Here is a 23,849-nt window from a genome sequence, read left to right as displayed (position 1 = left end):
GTCTTATTGTCTGTTCATGTTCTACAGCAAGATGTCAATCTCCCAGTCCTAAGAAGCTTACAGGGTTTTTTTGGCAGTGAGCGAATTGCATTTTTTCATGGTTTGGCGTAAAAATGATTGTTCTCATTCTTGTGTTGACTGATTAGGTGGAGGGCAGACACAGACAATCTCGTTATTTAAAAAAAGCCCACCTCTTGCTTCAGCTGATTGGGTGGAGAGAAGATTTTGTTCCCATAGCAACATTTTGCATCCAAACCTGCAGAAATGAGGCTGGCTAGAGGCATTTCAAATATGCTGCATTTAAAGAGCGGGTTGTGCTCTACAATGTGTTTTCATTTTTGCATCTGACAGAATTATTCAGTAAATATTCCAGAGAAAGAAAAAGAAAAATCTTTGCATCTCCATGTGTGAAACTGGAGCCTGCTGATACTGGGTGTGCTACAAAGCATGGCTTGAACTGCTCTCGTAGAATGCTCTGTACTATCAGTTGTCTGAAGAGACACCACAACTTTAAGTAAAAACCAGTCCAAAGATCAGATGTCACTTTTGCAGAAGTTCTTCTGGTACCTTCAGTGGAGACAACACCACTGAGCATGATGTTTGGAGGGAACTGGCTAGTAGGCTGAGGAAGAGTAAAACCCATGAGGCAAGTTGTATGCCAGAGGAGTGGGGCAGCACTAGGGGAGGAGCTGTTGGATTCTTGCAGAAGTGGCAGATAGGATGAAGAAGAAAAAAATCTTTCCTAATACAAGGAGCTGCTAAGTGAAGACACCATTGCACAAAGAATGGAGGATAAAAGTAATTTATGTTTTGGGTTTTTTCGCCATGTAAGGGTGGATCATGTAGTAGCAGGGGTAATTTTTGTGGGAATTGGATGTCAATGACAGAGGAATGAGTCAAGGAATGCATCTCACTTCAGGACTTTTGGTTCATTTGTGAAAAACTGGGAAACAAGGACAGAGCAGAAGAAATTTGTAGTAATCCTTAAGGTAGATGATACAAACTGGCCCTACCTCTTTGGCTTCCATCCAGCAGTGTGTCTCCAGACAGACCCTCTCAATCAGCACAAGCCTTGTTTAGGCAGAACTGGGAGATGCCACGTATTTATCCAGGATTTTACTTTGGGAGACACATAGCTTGGTGGGACAGTACATGTTAGAAGCACAGTGGTCTGGTCTAGGAAAAAATGATTAATTCATCCAGGAGGACAGAAATGCCAAGAAAATGCACATATAGAGTCATTGTTAGAATATTTTAAGTATTATATATTATATTATTATACAGTGATACTTTATTGGGAAATTGAGTTACCTTTTCTCTCTGTCTGCCTTTGGGCACTGATAAGCAAAGTAATGACATTAAGAATAACAAAAAGTTGGTGTTATTGGCAAACACCTTAGTGGGAACAAGTTGAGAGCATTGTAGCATGGCACCATTCAGCTGGTAACATAAAACTGTAAAATGATCCAAATATAAGAAAGCAGTAAATTGTTATCTAAGGCTTTTTGGGGGAAGGAAATATGGACAGATTGATTTCAGAAGTTTTGTGGAAGACAACTCACACCAAAAAATATGAATGAAAGTCAGAGGAAATGTGAAGCAGGTGTGGTCACGCTGAATGCAGGTTGCTCTTCAGTTATCCAGGCTTCATCTGAACTGACCAGCATGGGCTGGAATTCCCACCTATCGTGTTCTGATAAAGTGGCATTATTGCATGTGACTAAAGGTCTTTGAAGATGAGCAAACTAACACGGCTTTGTCAAAACAAGCTTGGAAAAAATTGTACAATACTTGTCAGTCATAACTTTTATTAGAGGGTTTTTGGAGGAGGAAATATGTTTTTGTACAAGGTCTGTTCCTGGAGATCATGGATTGATCCCACCAAATCATGCATTGCTTCATGTCCAGACTTCCTCCGAAGATGTCTGGTATTGAACAAGCATGGTAACTGGGCTAAAACTGTAGGAGAGAAGGGGCACACGAAGTGATGTAAGAGTGAATGTACTGAGGAAGAATATAGAGCGAGCTTTATGGCTCCAGAGGGGTAGGAGAAAGGGTGAGTGCCAAGAGCCCTGCAGTCATAATAACTGATAAAAATCACAGCATCCCGCCCCTCCCCATGTTGATGGGATGAAAGAGTGGAAACACAAGCAATTATGATGCCCTGAAATGATGTTATCTCAGACAAGACAAGACAAGTCAGCAAATTTAATTATTTGCTGCTGTTTGGCCAGATGGCCTGGATTTGAATCAAAAATCCCTGCCCACCACATTTCTCGATAGGTCTGGATTCCAAAACTTTCATCTACCTTAAAATGCTTATGTTTTCAACATAAAGTGACATACTTAAACTTTTATAGCTCTAGAAAAAAATGCAGAAGTCAACAGTGCAAGAAGGAGGCAGCAGTATTCCTTCTGTTCTGAGAAAGCAAATGAAAAGCATACACTGAGGTGAGTTATCTAATACAGATTTGGACATCAGGATCTATCTCCAGGGCAAATGACTCAGCCCTATATCTGAGAAGACAAAAGCTCTGGCCTTGAGATGGGAACCAGATTTCCACAACCTGTTGTAAGAGATCCCAAGGAGGCTGTTCTACGAAAAAACTCATTCAGTTGCTGACCTTAGCTACCTTCTGGCTCATCAGGAAATGAAACCTGTTCCAAGGTACTGAATCCTCCTAATGGATAAAAAGCTAAGGTACCAAGCACTAAAGTCTGGAGTACTCTAAGAACCCCATACCTGTAATATAAGCATTGCAACACCTGAATATCAGGATTCCAACTCTCTTTTAATCGTACTCAAAGAATTTCTTCAGAAAAGAAGTTATTGCAGAGCACATATATTTTCATGAGTGTAATTACAGAGAAAACAAGCCAAATATCCAAAGCAGATTCCCCTATGTCTATGGTCTAGGATTATTCCTGATGTTCTTATTCTTCATTATAATCCCATTTCACTTATAGGTAAACTACTAGTTGTATGAAGCTTACACAGTCAAACCTCATGCAAGCAGGAGACGTGCGCTTCAGTGAGAAATGTCTGGAAGAAAGGAAAGCCGTTTGAGAGTCTGTCACAGCCGGGGTGACAGCAGGTGCATTAAGAGGGATGTGTCTTGCAGCGTTTTACACTGGGCAATGGACAAGAAGAGTCAATGACTGTAGCAGACAATATTCCTGGAAACACCGGTGTTTTCTGTGCATAGTCATTTACAGTGACTCTGAAAATATCATACCCGTAATAGAGAAATTTTGACAAAATGACAGGTTCCTCATTTTCAAGAGAAAGAGAAGAGGCAACCTGAGCAAGCAAATAGAAGCACAACTGAAGTCTGTATAATCAGACCTGAGACAGGAGAAGTAACTAACAACCAGCATCATGAGACACAAATTAACATGCTAATCAGAGTCCAGCAAATCCGAGCCCAATAGCTGTCACTGACCACTGCTTAACCATAACCAACATAAAAAAAAAGTCATGCAGGTTCCACTCAAGTGACCCCCCCCTCCATTTTAGCACCTTAACACAGCATTGCACTGATACCTTACACCATAAGATCAAAAGCAACAGGATTTGACTCAGCATCACAAACTTGATGGCCAAAATTTGATGGCTGAGTACTGTGGTGTGGCTCCCAGCTCTCCATGACAGAAGATTAGGAACTTGGTATTAACCTGCCAGCTAATATTCTGTTGCTTCAGCTAAACTGCTCTTGTCAAACTAAGTCCAAGTGTAAATGGGATGACAGTTTGCTCTAACTTCTTTGTCTGCTTTTTACTTACTAACTAGCTTGCTAGAAATTATTTTACCATGGGTTGCTATATGCTTACAGGACTGAAGTTTCATGAAAAAGTATTTGAAGAATGTACTAGAACACAGGGAAAACTTAAAATAATGGGTTGCCTTAAGATTAGCCACATCCTTCAAACTCTGAAATGTGTAGTCCTCTCCTTCCAAGACACAACACAACCTGCTGCTCCATTGTCCGCGTTCAGATGCTGGGCACACAGGCTCATCCTGTGTGTGTGTGTGCAGATGTAACATGCCCACGATTCACCTCCACACACTGGACAGCGGGAGCCCTGGGTTTTTGCATTTAACATTAATACAGAAAGCACGCTATAATTAGCAATAAATACTTTTAAGATCGGATTCTATTTTAACTTGAGAACAGCTTGTCGCTCTGACGGTGTACTACAGCTTTCAGGAAAAGTAAATTGTTGCTGGAATAGGTGTAATTTGCTTCGGGTGGGACTTGCTTCGTTACGGAAAGCTGGAGCACTGTGCTCACGTACAGAGCACCAAAGCAGCGTCGTCCGAGTGCCTTCCCACGGTCGGATCTGGCCGGGGCGACGGAGCTATCCAGCTCGGCTTCTCCTGGCTCCTCAGGGGGAGCAGCCCCAGCCCTGCCCTGCCCTGCCCTGCCCTGCTCTGGCCCGGACCGGGCAGCGCTGAGCGCTGCTTCCCGCGGGGGGCTCCCCACAGTTCTCGGGGCGCCCACGCGCCGTGACCGGGAGCCGCCCGGAGCCAGGCGCTCGCTCCCCGGCCCCCTCCTCGGGCACGGCTGCCCCGGCCGCGGGCAGCGGGGGCGGTCGGGGGCCGCGGCCGGGGAAGGGGCCGGGCGGCGGGGGCGGGTGGGCCCGGCCCCCCCGGGGCCGCGCTGCCTCGTGGCGGGCGCGGCCGTTGCGCTGCCGCTCAGTGCGGGCAGGCGGGCGGCACGCGCGGAGGGGCCGCGGCGCCGTGAGGGGCGGGAGAGCGCGGCGCCGAGCGCTGCCCCCAGCATGCTGCGGAAGGTAAGCACCGCAAACGCGGGCAAGGGGCCGCCGCCCGGACCCGGGAGCCCCCCGGGGGAGGCCGGACGGGGCGGGGAGCGGGGCAGCGGCGGCCGTGCCGGGGCCCCGCCAGGGGGCGCCGCGGCGCCGAGCGGTCGCCGCGGGGCAGTTGCGCGGGTCGGGGCAGGCGGGGCGGGCGCGGTGCGAGGGGCGCGGCCCGAGGGGAGCGCCGGGGCCGGGCAAACTTTGCCTCCCCGAGTGGGCCGCTCTCCGGCCGGAGTTGCAATGGATGCCGGCGGCGGCGGAGAGCCGGGGCGCGGGGTGTCCCTGCAGGCCGCCGCCGCTGGCTGCGAAGGCGGCTGCGGCGGCGCGGCGCGGGAGCGGGAGCCGCCCGGGGCTGCGGGCGGGAGCACCGGCCGTGCGGCGGGGCGGGCGACCGGGGCTCCCCCTGCCGCTATTGTTCCCTGCGCGGCGGCAGACGATCCCGTGGCCGCGAGATCTCGGGCACGGAGAGACTCGTGCCAAGGGAAGAGATTTCCATCCACACGAGGCAGCGGCGCCAGTGGTGCCGTGAGCAGGGGAACGCAAGTCTCTCATGACTGGTGAAGGCACTGCTAAAGACCCGAAGGTCTGAGCCGAGGGCAGCGTGGCTACGCAATAGCCCTAGACCCCACTCTGGAGCTGCAGCCGAAGGCTGTTATAGTCAGTAAGGATCCTTTCCCTGGCAATCCAGCTCCAATCACAATTTTCACTGCTCCTTCCAAAAGGCAAGCTTTCCCTCTAGGTGCACCTGGGCTGCTGAAACTAGCTGTAACAGGAAAGTGCCAGAGTAGAAAGCACGTTATCAAAAGAGCTGCTCAGGCATCTTGTCCCGCTGTTGTTCCTGTCTTGCTCCCGTTTTGTGTGATCTTTCCAAATTTTGTTGTTACACCCTTAGGCCCCTTAGCCTAAGTGTGCGATAGCTCAGACAACTGGAGTTGCAAGACATCTCTCAAAATTCATGATAAAAGACATGGGAAATCTCTACCCTTGCTGCGTGGTGAAGGAGGTCGTTGAGTCTGGGGTCCTCAGAGCTTCTGAGCCACTGATCTGGGCTCCGGCGGCTGTGCTTGGTTTGGCGGAGCCTGAGCAACACAGAACAAACAAGATGATTTAGGATTTTTCTTTGTTCTGGGGAGGAACCATCCATCTAACTGGACTTAGCCTGATATTGCTAATGCCTTTTACAAATATCCCAAACAGTCTTTTACACTTATGTTAATTATTGTGTGCTTATTCTACAATTTGGACAAGCTGGTTAAGAGAAACTGATTAATTTTATCCTCTCATTGTGAATAATGTGGAGCAAATGTTTTATTTGAATTCTACCTTCTTTCATTGCTCATCATACTCTGCTTACAAGGAGTGGGAGTGCAGGGATAGTCAAGATATGAAATTAAGAGTTTATTGAAGGGCAAAATGACCTTGGGGATTGTGAATACAAGGTATTTGAGCCTTGTTTCTTTTTCATACCTAATTCTGGGGCTGCTTAGGGGCTGAATTGAAGGCTGGTTTACGCTGGTAGCCTGTTTTGTGCTGCGCGTTCATGAGCCATCCGTTGCAGACTGACCTCTGTCTGAATTATGGGCCACCTGCACTAAATTCCTCTGCTGTACACAAGAATTAGAGCAGTGCCAAGAGAAGTTAAACTAAGCTAACTTTAGCTTTAAAGTAATAAGGTGTTACCTAAAAATCTTAGCACTAATGAAGGCTCTGTGACAAATCATCTGAGAAAGGAAATCTTTTAGGCAAATAGAGCAAGAAATAAAAAGAAACACAATTGCAGCCCTCACTTTGCGTCAGGAGTGCTCCAATCCTACTTTAGGCATCCCGTTGGACAGCCTTCTGCACTGAGTTCAAAGATCAGGTCCTTAACATGTCCTGGAAAAACAGTAGTCATGGGGTCAACCAACAGTTAAAATTAATTTCATGTCATGGCTCTCTAGGGTGGAGTATGAAACCTCAGCATTGATTGCTTTATCTCCTCTTTTTTCTCTGCTGTTACAGAGGATTTTCTAGCATTTCTGTCTTAGGATCTCAGTTTTTGCTTTTTATTTGTCAGAAAGGGAAGATAAAACAGGGAGAAACCCCTGGTTTTCTTTTATTCTCCCTGTCATGTGATTTTTATGGCCAACAAGAGGAAGCCTAACATTTGAGACCCCTCTGATTTGCTGTAAGTAAATGCAGTTTATGTTTCAGCGACTAATAAATAAATAAAAAATACATAAATAAAGCTGGAGAGGACTGGGCCACTGAGATAAAAAGCTCAAGCTCTTGGGATGGATCAAAATAGTTAAATCTACACTTTCCATTTGGATCAAATTTTACAGTGCCATCTGCACTCATAAAGAAGCAATAAGTAAAAGAGTTGTTTTGGATGTCTCATAAACATAATAAAAACTCGGGGTTTGTTGCTGGAGATGTGAAATAATGTCCCTGTACTTTCTGTTGGAGGTGTACTGAATTTCAACTCTAATGTAGAGAAATTAGACCTTATGAGGATGAGTGGAATTAGTAAAATGTTAGAGCCCCGAGGGAGCTGCTGTTGAGTTATGTGGATGAGGTGGGCTTTCCCAAAGCTGAGCCCTTGGCTACTCAGGTGAGCTGATCTCTCCAAGGAACCTGCCCCATGCTTCAGTCAATGAGATGGGATGAAGTCCTTCAGGCGCTGGTGACCTGAAGCCAGCGGTCGTATGCAGAGGCTGGCAGTCCTGTAGTTTCAAGAGTGACACAGGGATACTCTGTGCAACCTCCTCTGCACTTTTGCTCATCAGTGCAGAAGCACATCTTAGACAGATGATCCTCCCTATGTTCCTCAGGTCCCTGCTGTAGTCCATGGAGGAAAGCAGAGCAGTTCAGGGTGAGATCTGGTGCTGTATGCATCAGTGCTGTGCAGTATGGCAGAGAGACCACCACAGACAGGGAAGGATGGACAGTAGCAATGCTCTGCTAGCCTGCTGCTTTTGGGATTCTCTGCTGAGCCTGGAGCCTAGCTCAGCAGCTCTTACCAAGTGCCTGCCTCTGACTACCACCCTTTCTGGCCCCTCCAGCTGCATATGTTCAACCTGTTCTTCACAAAGGGAGAGCTTTCTAAAGTCCTCTGAGTACTAGTGGGGTCAATTATTACTAATTATCCTAACACCATATTTGAGATGCTTTGTAGGCATTTCATATCCTTCCAGAGTCTCCCCCCTTTCTTGTCTCTACACAGTCTTTTCAGACTTCAGAAACGTGACGGTTGTGTGTACAGAGCTTCCTGGCCACCTCTGCTTCTCCTCGCTCTTCAAGCTGTTCCAAATAGTTTGAGAGAACACAGGCATTTCCAAGTACTTTCTTGCTTGTAAGAACACTGTTGTGTAGTATCTGGATATGTAGCTAATGCCAGCTGAGGTTGGTTCACTTGATTTCGTTCCACGGGAAAGATCTGATTCTTTTTCTTCCGTATGCCCCCTCTTTTCACTCAGTTTTGTATTAGTAAAAAAATACTAAGTATAAGCAGGAAGAAAATCCCTGAAGTTGTTTCCTATTTTTTCATACCTCCTCCTTCCTGATCATTCAAATAAAATAGATTGGCACTGTAGTTAATGGAGATAAGCTGTCTATTAGACATTGCAGGAATGCAGTAACAGAGAGGGTAGACTACCTTTCTAGGTAACAGATGGAAAGCCAGTTCTCCAAACTTCAACAATCTCATCTCTTTGGACTTGTTTTTCTCAGCTTCTCTTGCCAGATGACCTACCTATTTTAATTAACTGTATTAGGAGCTAATTTATTTGGTCTCAGCAATCTTTCATCAGATCACTGAAGTACATATTAGATATAAATTCCCATTTGTGTCTGCTTTTATTATCTTTTTGAATACCAGCTCTGTGTACCATGTTAATTTTCACTAGGGTAAACAAATTCACATGTCAAATACTGCTGTGTTATTTCTTCAGGCAAGATGTACCAACACTTGGAAATTAATGAAAATCAAACACATCAGCAAGAAATTAGTATTTAGGGACAACAAAAAGAAAAAATTGGTATGAGCAGAATATACTGAAAATCCAGGCTGGGTTAAACAAAATGTGTAATGAAGATAAAATTGTGTACTACTTCTGTTTTTATTATATATCATTTAATGCTCTTAGGTGGGTTTTGGCTCTGATGCTCAGTAGTCAGTAACTACTCTTACAAGTACTAATGGTTAGGGAAAGGAAACAGCCTGGCTTGTTAATGTTCTCTTTAATTCCTAAGGTAGTGAGGAGGGACAAATATACATTGACAGGTACAGGACAGTGCTGCATCTTGCTATAAAATTTACTCACCAGGTGCCAGGTGTTCGAGGAGAATGAAAGCCTTATTTTTAAGCAAGTTGTCATTGTCTGGTCTTGTTGGGCAAAACTGCACATTCTGGGACGGTTTGGGCTAATGGGAGTGGGTGTCACCATAGCTCTTCTGGGGAAAATATGTGCCCTTTTGGTATCTTTAGTTGCTCAGAGATTGTCTTCAAATAGTATATAACACTGTCAGTCAAAGACTAAATTTCAGGGTTGAGGTAATAATGAGATTTTCTTTTTCAGCTATTTTAGAGGCTCTACTATTTTGACTACCCCCAGGGAATATAAAATGTGTTAGCAGTTAAATCCATGACAACAGATAACTTACTTAAGCATTAGATTTAGCTGAGTTAACAGGCAGTCAATTTAACTGCCTAAGACACAGGCCATGCTGGCATGAGGAAACACTGAATAAATCCTTGCTCCAAACACACCAGAGCAGGGGTTCAAACAGGGGTCTCTGGCCTTTGGGAGAAACAGGACAGACAGACAGACAGATGGAGATTTCTTCTACACTTGGACAGGCTGTGACTGGGGTGGGTTTAAGTGGATTTTACTGAATTTGTAGTGAATTTAGGTGCCTGCAGGTGTTTAAGTGTCTAAAAGATCACATGATATGCAATTGAGGATTTCAGTGGGACATGAGCTTTGGTTTTGAAGGACTAAAGAGGAATTTCTGCCTTTACCTCAAGCACTCCTATTTGCTAAGGAGTTCATCTTTCCCACTGCTGCTTCTCCTGTTTTTTTTTCCTGCAATTCAACCAATTAGCAGTAGGATCCATCTCTGCCAACAATGTCTGTGATGCAAATATGGACCAAAATGAAATAGAAATTTTCCAGTGCTTGAAAAGGCTTGAAAGTAGCAAAGGTATAAAGGGGACCAAGGCAATGAAGCTGAGACTTCAGGCTCAGTGTTGGTGTGTGCTGTGGCAGGCAATAGATGATGGAAGGTTAATTCATTCTGGTCAGCAACGTAAACTAGGATGTTTAAAAGATAAGGTGGAATTTTTGCAGTTTTGGGGGTCTTAAGTTGGAAGTGTCATTGTGGTATAAAGAAATGTCAATGGAATTTCTCAGATATATCTACCATCTACTTAAAATCTCTGTCCTAAAATTTATTTTCTTAAGATTCTAGAATAATATTCTTTGAGGTTGGACAGTAAGGAATCAAAATGTAATGGAAAGTCTGCGAGGTTTATGTATCAAAGTCCCTGTGTTCATTTTTCAAAATGGCATTTAAATGGTTGATGTGCATTTAACTGTCTTTCTTACTGGTCATATTTTTATCTGCCACTTCTGTTGGTAAGCAGAGAGGAGAGCAAGGCATAAGTGACACAGGGAGGAAGAATCAGAGAGTGAGTAATTATTCATTGTCTCTGTCAGCAAAAGAACTGTGCCCAAATGAAACCATCAGGCCCCCCAGGTTCAGAGCAGAAGGATGGACTCCTCATTTAGCTGTGAGATTCCTGGCCTTCCTGGCCATTGGGTGTTGGGGAGAGCATGAGTTTCCATGGATTCAAATTCGGGGAGAATACTTCAAAAGCCCCTGAGGACAAAATTAACACTGCACGCTCAGAAAGCCCTTGACCTGCAGATCTCCAGCAGCTGGAAAATATTCTGTGGAGCACCATTACATGATTATTCTAATCATGGAAGCCTTCCCAAGGCATCCAGTGTTAGCCACTGTTCCAGCCAAGAGACAGGCGTGGATTTAATGTGAGCCAGCGTGTTCCTTACAGTGCAGCAACACAAAACTGAGCTTTGTTTTCTGCTGAGGTTGCTTGTGAGTTATTGAATCTGTTAGTCATACCATTGATTAAGCAGGTCAGCTGAGAAATGTTTTATGAGTATATTGTCTCAGAGAACGTGTGCATAATTTAAGATTGAAACAGTGAGAAAACAAATGGAGGAAGATTAAGATCTCTTAAACATGTTGGTCTCACTGAACTAAAATCAGAAGGATTTCTTTTTAAAGTAGTTTGTTGTGTTCATGATTCCCATTCAGTGTAGTGGTAGGTCAGAACAGCTGGGTGCACATTTCTCAAAAGCGTGCCCATGCCAGGATGAACATTGTCCTCTCCTCTTGCTCTGAGGCAGGGACAAAGCGCTTCCTAGCACAAAAGACGCAAAGGGCCAGTTAGCAGCTTTTTCTCTATGTGTTCCCCATTGCTGGAATGTTGTCCTAGTAAGAAGACAATGAAATCTTAACTTCAAAAAACATACATGAAAAAAATAGGCATGAGAAGAAAATGCAGAGATGAGCTGATTGAAAAGTAAGTAGAACTGCCAAAAATCTTTGATAGTCTCCAGTTGTAAGGTAAAAAAAATGGCTAGGACTCACCTCTTCTGCCCTACTACAACATCTGTGCATACCCTGACAGATCTCATGTGGCTTTGGGACCTATAAAATCAGGACACTAGCTCTTTGGTCACTGTTTTTCTGCTTCTGAGCAATTGATCTTAAGCCATTGTATTTAATGTAGTGGAACCTGACCCTGGATGCCAGAAACCATCATAAAAGAAAATGCTTCACTGGCCCATATTGTTTTTATCAAAGCTTTTTTTTAAAATAGAAAATTAGGTTTTGATTTAAAAAGGCAACAAACAAAGCCAAGAAAATATATTTCTGATGAAAATACTAATTTTCCCATGAAAAACTAACCTCTAGTTTAAAAAAAAAAGACTCAAAGCTCTTTATTCTCTTTATTTTTGCAAAGTAGTTAGTATTTACGTCTGGGTTTGGGTTTTTTTTGTTTGTATTATTGTTAATCTTCATCTCATACAATTATTCATACCAGAAATTGAATTTGCCAGTCTCCTAGTAGTTCTCCATTCTTTTCAGATGCTCTAAAAACTGTTCTATATTCTCTTTTCTTTTCTGGCTTATCTCTGGGCAGATGAATAAACACAATTTTTAATGCATTTCAGTTCTCTTTTTGTCAAGATGTATTTTCAGGTAGCACAATTAATTATAACTCCATTAACTGTTTAAAAAGGACATATTCCCCAGTGGCAAACCTTTGGTACTGGGCCACTTGAGCTAATGAACGTGAATGGATGTATGATAAATGTTGACTTGCTCAGAAATAAAGGGGAATTTTTGTCTGTCTGTTTGTTTGTTTGTTTGTTTGTTTTTGTTTGTTTGTTTTTCATGTATAAGGCTGAGGAGATATACTTTCCATTGCTTTTTACTATTTTGATTCAGTCTGTTTGGGTCTTCCTGAGAGATAGAGCCTGTATTAGAAACAGCATGGCCAGCAGGACTAGGAAAGTAATTGTCCCCCTGTACTCAGCACTGGTGAGGCCACAGCTCGAGTACTGTGTCCAGTTCTGTGCCCCTCACTACAAGCAAGACATTGAAGGGCTGGAGCGTGTATGGAGAAGGGCAACAAAGCTGGTGAAGGGTCTAGAGAGTAAGTCATATGAGGAGCAGCTGAGGGAGCTGGGGGTGTTTAGCTTGGAGAAAAGTAGGCTCATGGGGGACCTTATCACTCTCTACAACCACCTGAAAGGGGGTTGTAGCCAGGTGAGGATTGGTTTCTTCTCTCAGGCAACCAGTGGCAGGACAGGAGGAGGTGCCTCAAGCTGCAGCAGAGGAGGTTCAGGTTGGACACCATGAGGAATTCTCTAGAAGGTTTCTCAAGCATTGGAGTCGGCTACCCAGGGAAGTGGTGGAGTCACCATCCTTGGAGGTGTTCAAGAAGTGACTGGACATGGCACTTAGAGATATAGTTTAGTTGGCATGGTGGTGTTCAGTCAAGGATTGGATTCAATGATCTGTCACCTCCCCTCCCCTCCAAAACCATGCTGGTGGTACATACTGGGGATGCTTTCTCAGAAAATGGCTTCCATCTGACCTTTAGTAAGAAAGAATTAGGACAACTTTTCTAAGATTTTTGCTATTTGCGTCAGCTCTCAGCAAAGGTGTAACTGTGCCCAGCCTTGCAACCAGGAAGCCGTGTCCAGTCTCCTGCTGCTGCCAGACCAGTGTGTTCCCATCCTCTGATGTTCCCTTCCTAAGCATCCAGTCACTGAGGATGCTTGTTTGAAGCGTGGGAAAGCTCAGGTAGACCTTGTTGGTTTTCTGAACTGCTCTGCAACACAAAGAAAACTTTTCAGAGAGGACTGCTTTCAATGCCACTCACTGCTGCCAGGCCAGCTACTGGTCTGGGCAGACTGGGCTTTTGTGGCTTGCAGAACACCTGCACAGGAGGACGGCTGAGCACGGAGACTACCTGGATGAGGGAAAGGAGCAGGAAAAAGTTCCTTCTGCAGGGTGGTAAGTGTTCCATTACACGAGTAAAGTTTGATTTTTTAAAATTACTGTGGAAAAATGTAGCCAGAGAGCTTTCTAGACTGTAATTCTGAGTGCTGTCATTGCAGAAACTAGAATGAGTTGAGGGTATGCAGAATAAAATGTCCCTGGCCTTGGGTGATAATAGAAGCCTCGGTTTCCTAACAGTTATTTATCATTGCTTCTTTTAATGTGTGATGCAAGAGGGTATTTTCTATACAAGAGTAGTTTTCAACTTAGTCCTACAACAAGTGACTTGTTTTAACTACTGTTTTCACATCCTAAAAAGCAGGAGTGGAGCTTTAACCAGCAAGAATGTATACATACACAATATTTTGGTAATTTGTGCGTGTTGAGAGGAAAAATAACATTTATATCCTAATACCCTGGCGTACCAGTTCTAGGGGTGGGAGTGAGGAATCGAGACTTTTGTACTTGGCACCTCTGCTGCCTGACTCTGCAGAGATTGAGTTGTTGAAGAAAAAGACAAAGCTACTTTTATTCAGTATTACAGAAATACAGCAGTGGTGAAGAATAAAGGAATCTCAAGTGGATAGTAATCTAATTTAAATCCCCATGCAAGTTAAGTTAATGTATTCTCGGCATGGTGCCTGGAGTAGGATGGAGGGGAAGGAATGGGAAGGCATGAATCAGCGCTGATGTTTTGCAAGATCCTGCCTTCTAGTTCAATATTGTCTTGTTTTCTTTGCCTAAATTTATTCCTGACAGGTGGTGACGGAATGTTTTCATTAAAGAAAAGCATCCTAGAATCACAGTAATCATATAAAGTCTCCTGTGGCAAACTAGCGTTCAGACTTACAAGTGGCTGTACTCTCTTTGCCAGCTCTTTAAAGATTAGAAACTCCTTGTTGCCACATTCAGGTTGAGCCTTGTCCCTGCACAGCCCTGACCCAGCGGTTGCTCTGACCCTGGGTGGGCTCAGGGCAGTGCCAGCATGCCTCCTGACCTACTTTTTCACTGCTTGATGTTGAATTACAGATCAGCTGTGACATTCTTTCACTAGAGCCTCTCAGGTAAGGGCACAGTTTTAGAACTACTGTCAAGTGAAGCTAAGCTGGTGCTTTGACAAGCTGAGCATAGGAAACACTGCTCTAAGAACACTGCTGTAAGAAAAACACAGGTTATTAGCACTTACAAAGAGTGCTTGTGTCTCCTTTGTACACGGCTTGTGGAGCCAGGGTAGATCCTGAGGCTCAGGGAACAAACACATGAAGTTTGAATCTAGACCATTCGGGTGGGGTAGATGTGCCTCACCTCATATGTCCTAGAGATCTGGTTGCTCAAGTCTGTTGGCACCTGTGCTGCCTGCTCTGGTTTCCCAGTTGTGGTTCCCCAATGAATTTGGATGAGAATATGGGTCTGTCAGACTGTGGCACTGCGGGGACAGAGGAGCAATGACTATCTGTACGTGAGAAGTCAACTAGAGAGCTCCCGTTTCCAGCTTCAGAGCCAGGGACTGTGTGTAGACCAGGTCTCCATGTGTGAGATGGGATGGGGAGAGGAAGAGGAGCTGCCTGATGAACCAAGTGCTGATGTCACTAACCTTGGCAAAGCCGAGCACACTGGAGGTGGCTTTTGAATGCTGGTTCTGGTGTGCTGATCTACCACTTCCAGGATAGCCTGCCTTTAACAAGTGCCCAGGTGTTCAGGCTGGGTTTACTGTTCTCTATGATAACTATATTTAGACAGAATATAATTTAGAAACGGAAGACACAGATCACTAAATCAGAGGAAAGCATGGCATTGAATCAAATGAGGAAAAAGTAATACTTTCCCAAGCTAAATAACAATCAGTTCATTTGTTCCTTGCTTCTGGAGCCCATTTTGATTTTATAAGCACATTTTCCTCCTTGTCACTGCCTCTGTAGGGATTTTTAAAGTATATGTGTGTTCTCAATGTTTTTGCTGTGCCTGAGATCAGTATTGTTAACTTTACTTATCTGGGTGGTTCAGTCCTCTGGGCCTATATGGTGGTCAACTTTGGCTGGACCACAAAGACAGATTTTGGCAAACAGCTTTAGAGCTGCTGATGAGGAGGGTGGAAGAGGAGAGATACCACAAGGCTAAGTGTTCATTAGAAACCCCTTGCCTTGATCTACCATATTGCTTGTAGGACTTCTCATCTTCATTATAAGCATTAACGAATCCTCATGACACCACTATGAAGTAATGTAAATATGTATTATCACTACAGTACATGGGAGGGCAAGAGATAAAATTTTCTTGTGTAAAGCTTGACGAAGAAGTCAAGAGGAAAACCAATAGTTTTAAATGACTGTTTTATGTAAGGCAACTGGAAATTGCCTTTCTAAATTGCTGTGTTGTAAAAGCATACACTTGTGAAGGCACATGCATCACTGCTCTCCTGAGTAAAGAAGCATTCCCTATTAGTGCTTGGGAAACCAGTGCCGCTTTGAAATAGCTGAATGATTCTGAAGGGAAAAGCTGTGAGGTTTTTATATCTGTCACTGAGCTTACTAAGGTTTTTTTTATAGCATGTTTAGCAATTTCAGATTTTCTCAAGTGATTTCTCCTTTTCCATAACTCAGTTTGAAAAGGAGGATGGAGGAGAGGGAAAGGGACAGCACCTTCAGAACATGAGAGGAGTGATCCTTGGGTCCCTGGACAGTAGGTGGGATAAGAGAGCAGCTGAAGGAAGTGGTTTGTGGCTGAGGATGCCTGACAGAGCTGTAGCGTGAAACCTCAGCCATTGGAGGAAGCGTTGCTGGGACCTTCAGGGGCTCTTTTGCTAGTCCTGCTGGAGCATCCTTGCCTGGTCTCTGCAGGTCCTGGGCTTTGCTGCTCCTACTGTCTGTTATTGTCACACATGTAGCCAAAGCCATTTCAGTGTAATTCCATCCTTGCTGCATCCACCTCCTCCCATCTGTATTTGTTCTTTGCTCCTAGCAGCTCCTTGGCAACCTGCCGCATGAGATATCATCTGCAGTCTCACTTAGAGAATTACAGTGCTCTGACCTCCTCTGTATTGCACACCACTGCTGCTTTGTAGGGCTTAATCCCGCGAAGAGCTGAACTCAACTTCAACTAGGCACTTGTAGTGGAAACTGCCTTCTCACTTGTGGATTTATTGTTAGGAGCAGTGCATGTGGAAGTACATTGACTGCTACAGGGTAGAAGTCAGGATGATGAATTAAATTTTTCAAATGAAGTCTGTGAACTAAGCTAATTCTAGCTGTATAAAATAACTTTCTCTTTTGAGGGGAAGATCTTCTTTCATGAATAAAAAGCTAAGGTAAAATTAAAACCTATTCAAGATTATTGATACAAACATTGTAATGTATTTCTTTTACAGGCAACACTGATGTTTTCTGATCAGTTGTCACTGAACATAATTCAAGATTTTTATACATAAATATATAGTATAAATCTAGAGGTGCTTTGGGAGTAGTATCTTGTAAGACAAATACTTAGGTATAGTGAAGAACTAGGACACAGATAATGAAGTTTCTGATCAAATTAAGTATCTGCATATTGAAATATCCATTAAACAACCCTTTTGAGGCATTTTAAATAGCATAAAACTCACTAGTTGTATCCCTGCTGATTCTGGTGCACATTGCACCCGCCTTCTCTGAGCTCTACAGCCGGACACTGTGACTTGTTCAAAGAAAGGCCGACAGGGTTAATTTGCTCACAGTAACATTGTTTCAGCAGCTGTAAAGGCCATTTTTTCTGTATCTTAGGTAACTGCATGATAACCTCTTTATTTCTGCGGGCACTTTCCTTTCTGCTCTCCTTCTACAGGAGGCACTCCCACAAATGCTGCCTCCCACCATATTGCTCCTCTTCAGATACATCCACCAGTGCCACATCCTTTCAGGATTATTGCCAGGTTCTATGATTCTGGCTTCTTTAGCTCCCATCTCTTTCTCCTGCTGTGTGACGTTTGTGTAGCTCTTCACAATTCCCTCTTGGCTACTCTTTTCCCCTTCTCTAGCTCTCACTGCTGCTCCGTGTTCTCTGCAGTCAGTGGGCTGGGGCAGGTATCAGATGTCTTCTTCCCTCTCTCCTTTCACTGCACTCCACTTTCCCACTTCTTTCCTGAAAGGCCCCTCAGAGCCATCACCTTTGCATGGCATTGCCCTTTGAATAGGACTTTGGGTACAGGTCTCTCTTAGCTATCTTATACTACTAGGATGCTTTTCAGATAATGAGGTATGAAAGAGGGACAAAAATTACTCAATGCTGGATTAGATTTATGTGTTACCTGTAAACCTGTCTTCCTGGAAACAGAGTGGCAGTTGATGTCCCAGTTTTCATGAATGCTATATTTGAGAATTTTCTCTTAGCCAGTGAGACATGCTGCTACCCAGGGACAAAACTCCTGTGATGCCATGGCAGTTGTGAACACTCCTGTGGGCTCTTCCCAAGAAGATGGGAAGATGGGCTGATAAATAAGTCAAGTGTTTGGTTTTCCCCTAGACTTTTTATGTGTGTCTTATAGTGAGTCTGCTGCCTTCATACTGTTGTGTAGTTCTGTGTTTGGGGTAAACACATGGGAATTAATTCGTTTTGAGGACTTTTGTGTAGTCCACATCGGTATATAAAAAAGGGGGTATGTGAACTCATATGCTGAACTTACTCTAAGGATCCTGCATTGCTACAACAGACTAAGAATTAGCATCTGCATGTCACATTTTTGTAGTACTAGTTTAAACTAATTGAGCTGTGTATGATTTGCCTTCTGGACTCACTCCTGCTAAAAACAAGTGATGATCAGTGCCAGTGTAAGTTAGACATGAGTAAAACACTGTTCAGCTAAACAGCTTGAATAACGTAACAAACGGTGCCATTTTGCATGCCTATTCAGAGTGCAGAAAATCAATCTGCTTCCAAAGCTGGAGCCCCGCCACCTGATTTGTGGGTTTCTAGCAGTTTCTGACTTAAATCCCAGTTTACCTTATAGTTAGCATAATCATGCTGTCCAGGCATGAGGATGTAAACTGCACAGATTGTGTTCAGGAATTACATTGTGGAAATAGAGATGGGTCTGTTTAATGAGGTACAAAACCTGTTTTGCGTGAAATATATAAACCTCAATTATCCATATGACACAAGGGACAAAGGATAATTTTGATAATTAAGCTTTCAGAATGTGGCAGGAATATTCAATATGATGATCATTAAGAATCATGACCTCATCTGGCATAACACAAGGCTTGGATAATTGAAGCGCTTCTGTATTAGATTCAAAGAATTTAATAGTGTTTCATGTTTGGGCTCCAGTTCATAACTGCTGTTAGTATCCAACTCAAAAAGATCTGTAAAAGTCAAGTAGGTCTAATGGCATCTCACTGCCACTGGTAGTCTTCAGTTAGCTATGACTGGAGACAGAAAAGGAGAATTTGATAGCTTGCTTCTCAAAAAGAGCCAATGTGCCATCTTTTCACAGTGTATTTGTTGACCAAAAAAAAAAAAAAGGGCTTATTTTCTCTGAGAGTTGTATTTTAAAGAAAAATACTTTTCTTTTTTGTTAAGGTTTGGAGCTCAGAATGTTTTGGAATATTTTTCTTGCTCATTTAGAGTAAATCACATTTCATTTGAATGAATTACTCCTCCTGTGGTGATACTTGAAATAAAGACTATCTTGGATGCTCAAAAGAGGAAAAAGAAAAAAGACTAAAACTCATCATATGAGTCTTACTGATAGAATCTTTTTAACTTTGCATGCTGATATTTGCGAGTTCATCCATCCTCCTGTCTCCCACTGTCCCTATCTTTTGGTTTTTAGATGCATGGCGGGTTTTTCAGACAACTCCAGTAGGAAAAAGCTTCCCATTATCTTAGCAGAGTGGTAGGGATCAACTCAAAATCATCTGAGTTGCTACACTCTGAAGACATCTATGTTTACATTCTTGGTGTGAATTAGCATATTCTCCCGTTTGAAATACCAGTAAGGTTATAGTAAATGAGAACATCCTCATGTTGATATGGACAGACTGTTTTGGTGTCTTTCCAGCTGTTTCAGTCGACTGCTTTGCATTCTGCCAGACTGTGTATTGGGCAGAGCGAATACATTGATCCAAACAGATAGATTCATGAATGGATGGATGGTGTTTGTCTGTCAAGATGTGGCCTGGGTCAATTCACTGGCAATTGCACGCCCTGAAGTCAATCTCTAGTCTGACAGTGCTTCATCATTCCACTGTCAGTGCACTTGGAAAGGGGTCTGTGGCCCATCCATCGTGTCACTGGCTTTTTAAACATTTTATTCCATTGGCTGAAAGGGTGTCAGTGCAAGATCACTACTGAGATGTAAAGCTAGATCAAAAGTACCTGTAAGAAAGAAAATATCTAAGGCTAGGCTCAGGTAGTTCTGCTATCTGTCCCTATAATGTGTTCTTATGCATAGCATGTGGTAGCTGGAGGTGGGTGAGCCATAGTTTGTGGTAGAGACTGCAAAAATAACAGTGGTTTAAGGACGTTGCATGTTCATAGTAAAGGGCTGCCTGAAAGCTGAAGAGTTCTTTGCAGGGCAGGAGACCAGCTGGATACAGAAGATCAAGGGGGTCCTGAACTCATGGCCTTGCTATTTCCAGATCAGTTAGGCTTCTGTATGACAACCCAGCAGAAGGTTCTTCAGTCAGTGAGCATTTATCTTCTGACCCATTTCTTTTTTTTGTGCTATGAAAAACTGGCACTGTACACCGACACACAACCAGCAGCTCATTTCTGTGTACACATGAGATATTTGGAGATTCAGTAGAGTCCTTGTCTTTGCATTCAGGAACTTAATGTTAAGAATCACACTCTTGCACTGTTCTCTCTTGGACTGTCTCTTTGTACATGGCTTTAGGTCCCTTTCACCATTCATTTAAAGTGGTGACCACATCTACCACAGTAGCAAATCACAGAGAATCTATGTAGTTCATTTTACCATAAAAACTATGAATTTCCTGTGACTCCACTTGCAAAGACTACTTTTCTCTGCCAGTCTTTTCCTACAGATTAGATGTGAAGCAGAAAATTACTCTTTAGAAGTGTCTTTGTTGCCTACTGCTGTGGGACAGAAAAAGAGCAAAATCTTTATGGTATTACATGCCAGAGGTTGTCCCAAGAGGGGAGGGGGGTGGGTATTACACACACGAACATACATTTTGAAATAGGAGTTGCAGTGCTTGAACCAAAGTATCTGAGACATTTGGTTTTTCAGGACAAAACTTAGCAATTTCAGAGAAAATAATGTATGTGAAAGTACATGTGCCAATGGTATTCACTCTCACTATATCACTGAGATTTCTGTAGGATGACATTATTTGCTTAATTTCGGCGGGAACTTGTGTTCTTGTAGATTATGGAAAATGTCAGGGAAAATCTTTGTAGGTAATGTTTTAAAGCAGTGCCACCTTATGGTTCATTTCAGAATAGGGACGTTTGACCTCCCACCCTTGCAAAACACCTTGTGCACCTGGCTGGGCTCTCTAACTTTCTCTAACACCTTCTCTGTTTCTGATCACAGGGGTCAGTGATGGACTATACCTATCACTATCAGGACTAGCTGCAGATTAAAAAATGCAATTATTAGCTTGCTTCTCAGAGAACTGTTCCCTCTGTACAATTAACCATCACATTGCTCACATGAGCAAAAAATTGTGCTCCAAGTCCATTCCTCCCAGTCTCCTTGTATTACTGCCTAAGGCTCCCATTTGTACTGAGATGTCGCACTCCAATCCAATGTCACAATCTATCATCTCAGCAGCTGCAGCCCATATTCATCATACCTAGCCCCGCAGTCTTGTTGTTCATGCCATGGTGAATAATTGCTGACTGGCATTCCTGGCAAGAGGAAGGCTTTGAAATTCTGCATTGCTATTGCTCACCTAAATCCAGGATCCATAAGCAGGGTGGATTTCATGGGTCTGGATGTGACCCTGCACCCAAGGAAGATGATCTTAGAAAAATCCTTGCAGAGAAAACTGGTCCTCTCGTTCTCCTTCTGCTCTTGTTCCAGTTTCTGGCAGGACTAGCTGCTGTCTGGATGCCAAAAGCTTGTCAGAGCTGCTTGGTTGTGTGGCTGCACTGAATTCCCTGAGAAGTCAATTGCATATTGATGTATGCTCCTGTGTTAATTACAGCTACTGGTGCAGCTTGGAGACCTCTTTTGTCTGCAGTAGCCGTAATAGTTGGCAAATAATTCTTGTTAGCCTGCAAGAGAAGTGTCACTAAATTACAGGAGAAAAAAATCCTGGAGATACTTTAATTAAATATTAGGTTTAAAAGTAGCAGTTTTTCCCAACAACTGCAATGCAGAAGTCTCAGAAGCAGATTAAGAAAGGTGGGGTTCTTTGCTACCCCATTGAATGCAGAGGAAATCCGTTTCTTGGGGAAATTACTGTTTAAGCTGGAATGAGAAGTGGCACAGGGGTGGATGTGGTGGAAACAGCTGGGACTGGCTGTTCAGCTGTTACTGCTCTGCTGCTCAGTGCAGTTCACGCAGCCATCACCACTGCTGTCCTCAGTATTGACCTACCACCAGTTGCAATGGTGTTAAAATCAACGAGGAGCCCTTAGCTAGGCTTCAACTCTCTCTATTAGACTAGTTTATTCATATGCAGCCCTTTCTTTTTCCCTTTAGGCACATGGACATTACACAGCATCTTTACTGAGCATTGTGCAGAGATGGCCAGCCCAGCATGACTGCTAAATTCCCTCAGATTCCAGCGGCAATCCCATTTATTATGGGAGATGGTAAAGTTTAATAATGAAAATCCCATCATTAATATTAGCTTAAATATAGCTGTTGCTATGAGGTTAGCTTGTTCACTAAGGTGTGATTGTCAGGTCCTGTGGCTACAGAGAATACTGTGGAAACTCAGTTTCCTATGGTCTTGAGCCTTTCCATCATAGGCTTTTAAAAATTAAATTAAACTACTATTTTCTGTTCTCACCATGTATCCTATACAATTCCCATCCTTTTTCATACAGCCTTTGTTCTGCCAAATATTTGGACAGCTAGACGTAGGCTGCCCCGTTCAACTTACTTGGCCAACAAAATCAAAACCTTAGTTTCCTTCACTCTAGTGTTACAAAATACACAGAGAGCTCGTCATATTTGAGATCTCTAGTGTCTGTCTGATTGGTCTGAAATCAACATTAAAAGTTTATTACAGACATATACACAGACTTATCCTGGGAATCTGATTTCCATAGGAAACTAAGCTAACTAAACCAAGTATGGAAATTACAACCAATCTCAGATGACAAAACCCGAAAATTAGGAGAGTATGGTGATACAAGAAAACAGTCCAAAAATGAAGGTGATGCTATACTAGCTGCCTTGGAAGATCATCTGAAACCCTTCCCATCATTACCTTCCCTGATTCAAGGAATACTGTAACCTTTACTTCTGAATGTCTTGTAACTTGCAGAGTTGGGTCACGTTCTTCTGGTAACAGATGGTTACAGCTTTGCTGGCAGCAGTTTCAGTGCCAGCACCACGCTGAATGCCAGCCGAGGGTGAGCACGTTTTGGAACAAATTGACAGTGTACCTTGAATTCTGTATTTCCATAACACTTTCAAAAGACTGTGCTGCTCTGCCTCAGGGCATCCATAGCAACTTTAGTATATGGTATTGGTTTGTCAGACCTGCCTATGATTTACTCTTTTGCTTGACATTATTTCTATATAGCTGATATTTCCCTTTCATTGTAATAAAGCATTTTTTTCATCAAACAATGACTGTATGTCATACAAAAGATTTATCCTAAATGAGAGAACTCACTGGCATGGAACTTATCATGTTTCTCTGTGCCCTTGATAGAATCTTTCAACAGCATCAACACTTTCAACGGTGTATTCTCATTCCAATACATGATGGGTTTATTGGTGTCACAGAAACTACTGGATATCAAAATGATATATATTTGAGGAATTAAGCAACTGCAACATTGGAGCAGTTTCTAGCAAGTAATTTCAGTCCATATTCAGGTGACTTTAGAGACACGGTAGGTCATACAAAAATTCTGAAATATCTAGTCGTACCTGTGACTGTGTGTGGCCTGCTGTTACAGCCTGGTATACTGAATGCAAGGGCTAGATGCCAGAGCTCCTTGTTCAACGGGGAAACCTACTCAGCCGAATAGGACCCTGTGACTCTAAGCTATATAGTTCTGATGATGTTCAGTGGCATGTATGTGTTTGCATTTATGCACTCTCATGCTGCATTATAAGATAAATGGAATGGTTTTGCTTCTCCCATTCTTTGTAAGAAAGGGGTTTAAGTTTTAGGAAAAAATGTTGACTTAAAAAATGAGTATATTCTCATTAGAAATGTGATATTAATGGAGTAATTATTATAGCTTTGTTTTGAAGTTTTGACTTGTTACATTTTTTAGTGCATAAATTTGTTTTGTTATATATATTTATGAACACATTTTAT

The 23,849-nt window shown here is 43.1% G+C and overlaps 1 protein-coding gene across 3 annotated transcripts in view; it reads left to right on the top strand.

The window, feature by feature from the left end:
• The window catches only part of TMCC3 (transmembrane and coiled-coil domain family 3), a 156,385-nt gene that overhangs the window by 15,782 nt on the left and 116,754 nt on the right, over positions 1 to 23,849 (top strand). Inside the window, exons 1-2 of one of the 3 annotated variants that reach the window (XM_017804325.1) lie at positions 4,747 to 4,794; positions 22,046 to 22,158. The exons of 1 other annotated variant lie outside the window; for it this stretch is intronic. In XM_017804325.1, coding sequence (XP_017659814.1) covers positions 22,156 to 22,158 — 3 coding nt within the window. In that variant the 5' untranslated portion in view covers positions 4,747 to 4,794; positions 22,046 to 22,155. Of the gene's footprint in view, positions 1 to 4,717; positions 4,795 to 22,045; positions 22,159 to 23,849 lie in introns of those variants that run through there. One more of the 3 variants, XM_017804324.1, reaches the window with a different exon arrangement.

Source organism: Lepidothrix coronata, unplaced genomic scaffold, assembly GCF_001604755.1.
Source record: "Lepidothrix coronata isolate B3197 unplaced genomic scaffold, Lepidothrix_coronata-1.0 Scaffold9, whole genome shotgun sequence".
In the NCBI taxonomy this organism is placed as follows: domain Eukaryota; kingdom Metazoa; phylum Chordata; class Aves; order Passeriformes; family Pipridae; genus Lepidothrix; species Lepidothrix coronata.
Note: the sequence above shows the minus strand (reverse complement) of the source record. Positions and strands in the feature narration are given on the sequence as shown.